This window comes from Orycteropus afer, unplaced genomic scaffold (genome assembly GCF_000298275.1).
Source record: "Orycteropus afer afer isolate SDZICR_OR568_19922 unplaced genomic scaffold, OryAfe1.0 scaffold00035, whole genome shotgun sequence".
Taxonomy (NCBI): Eukaryota; Metazoa; Chordata; class Mammalia; order Tubulidentata; family Orycteropodidae; genus Orycteropus; species Orycteropus afer.
In genome coordinates, this window is record NW_006921622.1 from 17,924,904 (window position 1) to 17,932,964 (window position 8,061).

General features: G+C 36.7%; 1 protein-coding gene across 1 annotated transcript in view; it reads right to left on the reverse strand.

Moving 5' to 3' along the window:
• The window catches only part of ABI1 (abl interactor 1), a 194,162-nt gene that overhangs the window by 88,913 nt on the left and 97,188 nt on the right, over positions 1-8,061 (reverse strand). The window contains exon 2 of the mRNA XM_007936381.2: positions 7,470-7,637. Within this exon, the coding sequence (XP_007934572.1) occupies positions 7,470-7,637 (168 nt within the window). The remainder of the gene's footprint in view (positions 1-7,469; positions 7,638-8,061) is intronic.

Consider the following 8,061-nt stretch of genomic DNA (forward strand, 5'->3'; position numbering starts at 1 on the left):
TCAGGAAGTCCAATGAACCCCAAACAGGACAGACCCCAAAAGAAAAACACTAAGACATATCATCATCAAACTCACCAAAACCAAAGACAAAGAAAGAATCATGAGAGCAGCACGGGAAAAATGAAAAGTTACCTACAAGGGGCAACCAGTAAGACTAAGCTCAGATTTCTCAAAAGAAACCATGCAAGTGAGAAGACAGTGGGATGGTATACATAAAACCCTGAAAGAGAAAAATTTCCAACCAAGAATTATGTACCCAAGCAAAACTGTCCCTCAAATATGATGGTGAAATCAGGACATTTCCAGATAAGCAGAAATTAAGGGAATTTGTTAAAACCAGACCAGTCTTATAAGAGATGCTAAAGGGAGCCCTGTGCACAGAGAAAGAACAACAGTCAACAAAAACTGACCATTAACACACATGATGATATAACCCAGAAACCAACCCAGCTTTGGAAGTATCCAAAGTAAATAAGCCTACAAGATTGTAAACTGGAAACTAGAGATACCAAGCAACAAATGAGGACAACTACAAACCAAAAAGAGGGAAAAAAAATCTGTGTCATTACATATTTTCTAGATGGTAGGGAAGTCAAGACAACTACGTGACAGAACGGATGGTTCTAAACTTGGGAAGAAAACTATAAATCACAGGGTAACCTCAAAGAAAAATGATAAACCTTCCCATCAAAATAAAAAAGAGCATCACCAAAAATATTAAGCAAATACTAAAACAATAGCAATGAAGGAAGGGATGACATGATTCATAAACAAAACAAGCTCAGCATAGAAAATTATATGGAACAAAGAAATCGACACAATGAAAAACCGTGTGACAAAAATGACAGCAACAAATTTATATTTGCTGATAATTACATATCTGGCAAGGGACTTATCTCTAAGACTGATGGAAAACTCCAATGCCTCAACACCAAAGGAATTAACAATCCAACTGAAAAATGGGCAGAAGACATGAATAGACACTTCACCAAGGAGGATATTCAGGTGGTCAGCAAATACATGAAAAGATGTTCACAATCATTGGCCATCAGAGAGATGTGAATCAAAACAACAATATGATATATACCCTCTCACCCCAGCACTGATGGCAAGGTTCAATGAGACAAAAAATAACAAATATTGTTGGGGATGTGGAGAGATTGGGACTCGCATACACTCCTGGTGTGACTGTTAAGTGACACAACCACTGTGGAAAGCAATATGGCAATTCCTTAGAAAGCTGGAATTGGAGATATATTTGATCCAGCAATCCCATTACTAGGTATATATCCTAGAGAGGTGAGAGCCAGGATAGGAACAGATACATGCATGCTCATGTTCATCACAGCACTATTTACAATAGCAAAAAGATGGAAACAACCTATGTGCCCATCAGTGGAAGATGGATGAGCAAACTATGGTACATACACATACTGGAATGCCATGCAGCATTAAAGAATAATGTAGTCTGCAAAACACCGCATAATATGGATGAACTTAGAGGACATTATGCTGAGTGAAAGAAGTCAATCACAGAAGGACAAATATAGTATTAGTTTGTTGTTGTGGTGGGTCAAAGAAAGGTTTATATATGGACAGAAACTTTTTTTGTTTTGGTCGCCAGTGGTGGGGAGGGGAAGGGAGGGAACACTGCAAAAAAAAAAAAAGAAGAATGCATTGACCCATGTCACTTCACTTTAAAAAAGCGAGAGAAAGGAAAGAAAGAAAGGAAAAAAGGGGAGGGGAAGGGAGGGCTAAAGAATAAGAATTTGAAGTAGTAGGGATTTTTTTTTTGGCTTCCCCAATTAGTAATATATGCCCATAAAAGCCTGTATCAAGTGAATTTTGCCAATGAGACCCTTTTATGCTGTGTTAAAAGTAACATATACATCAGTGTAATTTACAGATCCCTTTATTTAATCTTTTAAACTTTTTTTCATGATTCTCAAGAAGTTACTATTAACATCTACTGAAACAACTCTATGTTTATATGAATTTAAGTATCTTCCATAGTGTGGTAGTTAAGATTATGTGTTAATTTGGCTGAGCCTGGGGTCTAATGTCTGGGCAGCTGGATGTAGTTATTCCCCATGATGAGACTAGTAATCAAATCCATGGGGGAATCTACTGTGAGCATCTAAGTAGCTGCCTTAGGGATGTGGTCTGCTTCCAGTCTATAAGACGACGCTTTGAGAAAGGTCTTGAGCTTTTTGGCACATCTGGATCTTGCATTTAGCCAAGTCATCATCTCAGCAGTCTGCCACGTTGTCTGCCGATCCTGAGACTGTTTCTGTACTTGAACTAGTGGCCTGCTATGTTGCTAAGCAATTTTACTGGTTGACCTGGGGTTTGTCAGCATCAGCAGCCAGCAGCTGCCTGAATTAAGAGAAGCCTCCAGCTTCAGTGGGCTGGGAGCAAGAGGCAGAGCTGAAGCCCAAGGCCCAAGAAGCCTTTGCCCAACCCCTTGAGCTAGCTCTTTGAACTCAGACTTCTAGCCTGCTAAACTGTAAGAGAATAAATCCCTGTTTGTCAAAAACACCCATTTGTGGTATTTGCTGTTAGAGCAGCACTAGATAGCTAAAACATATAGAATGAGAACTGAATCCTGTAAACTTTATCTTAATAGGCTCAGAACATCAGGAACACTCATTTACAAGGGAAAAATAATCCAAAAATGTTTGATTATTAGAGAGACTATAAATAAAGGCAGTTCTCACTTTGTCCAGTACTGATTTGCATGAATCTCAATTACCATAAACCAAAACCAAACTCATTGCCATTAAGTCAATTCTAACTCATAGCGACTTCCGCTGTGTTTCGAAGGCTATGTAAATCTTTACAGAACCTCACTGCCTCATCTTTCTTCTGCAGAGTAGCTGATGGATTTGAACCAACAACCTTTCGGTTAGCAGCTAAATGCCTTAACCACTACACCACCTGAGCTCTTTTTCAATTACTGTGTTGTTCTTGTTATGTGCCGTCGAGTCAACCCCAACTCATAGTGACCCCTCCTTGGGTTTCCAAGGCGGTATCACTACATAAGTAGATTGCCCAACAACCTTCCTTCTGACCAGATCCCGAACAACACAATTTAAATGTCACTTACCACAAGAACTCTTAAGTAATTACATAAATTACAAACTTCATGGCTAACTCTTCAGTCCACAAATCACACCATAAATAGTGATGAGCAATATGACTGATAACCAATCACGTTACTTCGAAGTCTACTGGTGATTGGTCACTGTACATTTGTTATTCAAGGTCCTTGGGTGGCTCAAATTAACCAAAGATTAGTGTTTCGAACCTACTAGTAAATGCCATGGAGAACAGGCCTGGAAATCTGCTTTTGCAAAGACAACAGCCAAGAAAACCCTACGGAGCAGTTCTACTCTATAATACATAGGGCCCATGTATATGAATCAGAATTGACTTGACACCAACAGGTTTCATACAACAAACCATACTTAGATTATCATCTATATATAGAACAAACTAAAAACTAGGTCCTTTTACACTTTTCCTAAGTATCTTTTGCAGAAGAGATTTTTTTTTTAATTCAACAAATACCTTACTGCAAACCAGTCTTGGCCAGGCATGTACAGGGCCCCAAGACCCAGGATGAATCATTTTATAGTTAGGTTCTGTTCTGCATGCAAAATTACTTTAGAAAAGTTCCACTCTGTACTAATTTTGTATAAATCACAAAATAGCAAAAGTATGCCATAAAACATGAAAATTCTAAGCTTTTATCAAAAACCAAAAATAAGAAATTATACACTATACTGATAAAACATATAATAGAGTTATAAAAGGAGCTCTGGTAGCATAGTGCCTAAGGCATTTGACTGCCAACCAGAAGGCTGGCGGTTCAAACCCACCAGCCACTCCTCAGAAGGAAGGTTGGGCAATCTACTTCCGTAGTGACACTGCCTCGGCAACCCAAGGAGGGGTCGCTATGAGTTGGGTCCGACTCGATGGCACATAACAACAACAAAGAGTTATAATAGTACAATATTTTATCATAACAAGAACCTTTGAAAGTTATATTATTATCTTGGATTAGACAATGTTTTCTTAGATATGACCCTAAAAGCATATGCAACATAAGAAAAAATAGATAAATTAGACATTATCAAAATTAAAAATCTCTGTGCTTCAAAGGATACCATCAAGAAAGTGAAAGTTAACCCACGATATGGGGAAAAATTTTGGCAAATGACACATTTGATAAGGAATTTGTGTCTAGAATATATATTACAACTTTTTAATATAAATATTAAAAAGAAAAATAATGCATATTCAAAATGGGCAAAGATTCTGAATAAATATTCCTCAAAACAATATATACAAATAGCAATAAGCACATGAAAAGATGTATAACATCATTAGACATCAGGGTTATGCAAATCAAAATCCCTATGACTTATCACCTCACATACTAGGAAATAACAAAATAATAGTAATATGAAATATGTATACCTATTCTTCACTTAAGAGCTCTGATGGCATAGTGCCTAAGGCATTTGACTGCTAACCAGAAGGCTGGTGGTTCAAACCCACCAGCCACTCCTCGGAAGGAAGACTGGGCAATCTACTTCCATAGAAACACTGCCTCAAAAACTCAAGGAGGGGTTGCTATGAGTCAAATCTGACTCAACAGCAGTGAGTTTGGTTTTTTTGGTTTGTTCTTCGCTTATTAACTATCTCATCTGATATTTCACATTTACAATGATGGTAAAAAAACTACTATTAGACTATTTTGCGCATTAATGATGTACATCTGGTAGTAACGAATGCCAAGGTGCAAGGCATGAGTTGCTGAGTGTGATGGTTAAGGTCACAAGTCAATTTGGTTAGGCCATGATTCTCAATGGTGTGGCAGTTACGTAATGATGTAATTTTGCAGTTATGTAACGATGTAGTTATCTTCCATTTTGTGACATTATGTGGTCATCCTCCATTTTTGCATAATGTCAATTTCACATAACAACCTGGTCTTTGGAACCCAAGCATGTCAAAAAGTGAGAAGTAAGTATAATCAAAATGACATATAATAATAAATGCTGGGAAGAATGTGGAGAAACTAGAATTGTCATATACTGCTGGTCGAAATGAAAAATGGTACAGCTGCTTTAGAAAACAATCTGGTAGTTCCTCAAATGGTTAAACACTGTGTTACCATGTAACCCAGGAAAGACCTGACAATCTGCTCCTGTAAAGATTACAGCCTAGGAAACCCTATGAGGCAGTTCTGCTCTCTCATTGGGGTTGCCATGAGTCAGAATAGACTAGACAACACCTGATAACAGTAATACAAAAATATGTACACAATGTTCAAATCAGCACTATTCATAATAGTCAAAAAGTGAAACCCTCTAATGCCATCAACTGATGAACAGATGAATAAAATGTGGTAATATTCAACACAATGAAATGTTATTTGATTAAAATATGGAATGAAATACTGATACATGCCACAACATGAATGAACCTTGAAAACAACATGCTAACAAAAGAAGCCAAACACAAAGGATCACATATTGTATGATTCCATTTACATAAAAGATTCAGAATAGATGACTCCACAGGGACTAAAAGTAGAGTGGTATTCACCCAGGGATGAGAATTTAGGAGAAGTGAGATTTACTGTTAATGAGAATAGGGTTTTCTTCTGGAGCAATGAAATGTTCTAAAATAAATTATGATGATGAGTGCCCAACTCTAAATATACCACTGCATTATACACTCTAAACGATGAAGTATTTATTATGTAAATTATATCCGATAAAATTATTTTTCAAAAAGAGTAGCTTTACTGACATCTATCCCAGATAAGATTTATTAACAGGGACAGCATTTAACTTCCTGCTTAAAACAAATAAAAAGCTGGGCAAAATACATGAAGAAATGGCTTTTCAAGACATGAGCCTCATGCAATGAAGGAAGGTGATCCCTGAGAGAAAAGAAATAAAGGAGATGAGCACTACAGATGGTCAGGGGTAGCCTAGGAGATTGACTGAATTGAGGAGAGGAAGCTAAGAGTTCAGAGAAGCTAATGGGGCAGGAGTTACAGGGAAGAGTACCAGAGGAGAAAAAGCTGCACAAAGAGGTAGCTCTGAACATCTAAAGAGGGATCCCCCTGGAGTTGTTAGCTGAGTATTGATCAGTGCAAATGTACAAGGAAAGTGCCTGAGACTGGAGAAAATCCTTCCAAAAGAAAAGGAGAGAACAATCCCCAGAACTCACACAGCAAGGTACAGTGCCTGCTTCCCACATCCAGGGCAGACCAATAATAAGTAAAGAGACTGAATTACAGAGAAAAGCCCAGTACCACATAGCTTCACTGGTGAATTCTACCAAACATTTAAAAGAGAACTAGTATCAAATCTACACAAACTCTTCCATGAAATTGAAATGGGAATACTGACCAATTCATTCTATGAAACAAGCATTAGCACAACACCAAAAGCAGAAAAAGATATTACAACAAAAGAAAACTAAAGGCCAATAGCCCTCATTAACACAGAAGCAAAAATTGTTAGCAAAATTTTAGCTAAGGATAATACATCATGGTCAAGTGAGACTTATCTCAGGAAAGCAAGGCTGGCTTAACATTCCAAGAAGATTGACATAATTTACCATATTAACAAACTGAAAAACAAAGGGGGGGGGGGAGGATTCTGATAATTTCAATACATGCATAGAAAACAACTGACAAAATCCATCATCTATTGCTAATAAGAACTCTCAGTAAGCTAGAACCAGAAGGCAATTTCCTCAATTTCACAAAGCACATTTATGAAAAACCTATAGACTGCATCATATTTAAAAGTGAAACACTGAATTCTTTTCATTAGGCTGGGAAAAAGGCAATAGTGTCCAGTATCACCACTCCTATTCAGCACTGTCCTAGATCTTCTAATCAGTGCAGTAAGGCAAAGAAAAACAAAAAGGAGAGAAAAAAGAGAAGTAAAACTGTCTTCATTGACAGATGACATGATTCTCTATTTAGAAAATAAAGTAGACTCTACACAGTAACTACTACAACTAGTAAGTGACTTTAATAAGGATGCAAAATGAATATACAAAAATAAAAAGTATTTCTGTATATGCAAGCAACAATCAGAAAAATTATATATGTTTAAAAGAAATACAAGAGGTGGAAGATTTAAAAATGAAAACCACAGGAAAAGATGCTCAATATCATTAACCACCAGGAAAATAGACATATACGTATGTCAAACATAAAATTGTATACTTTAACTGTGCACAGTTTATATACCTCAATAAAGTGCTTTTAAAAAAGAGTAGGTTTACTAAACTCAAAACTGAAGCTGAAATTGATAAAAACTACAATCAATCAGTAGGAAAATGAATAAAGAATCTCTCTTTTCAGGTTATCTACTCCTTTGACATATGCTGTCTGTTTGTTAAATGTGAATTTAAAATCTTTTACAAGCTGTTACCTGTGAGATATGATTGACGGAAGACTCCATTCTGCGAAGTTGAGAGGCTTGGATGTCCAGCAATTGGAGTACATTGTTGGCCAATGCATTTATTTGATAAGCAACACTAGCTAGGGATTGGGTTGTGTAGGCTTTGGTCTCTTCTAAAGCTTTTCTCTTGTCTGTAGCCTGAAATAAAAACATAAACAATATATATAATTATTCAGGTTAACATTTATTAAGCATATATTCTGTAGAAAGGCAGTTATCACTACAATTTTTTAAGAGAAAAACTCATTCCATCAAAAAGCTCACTGGACTTGTTTGACATGTTGTTGCAGTCTATTGGCTAGGATTTTGTTGAAGATTTTTGGATAATTCTACAAAACATTCAGAGAAGAACTGATACCAATCCTACTCAAACTATTCTAAAACATAGAAAAGGATGGAATCCTCCCTAACTCATCTTATGAAGCAAGCATAACCTTGACACCAAAACCAGGAAAAGACATCACTCAAAAAGAAAACTACAGACCAATATCCCTCATGAATATAGATGCAAAAATCTTCAACAAAATCCTAGCCAACAGACTACAACAACATATCAAGAAAA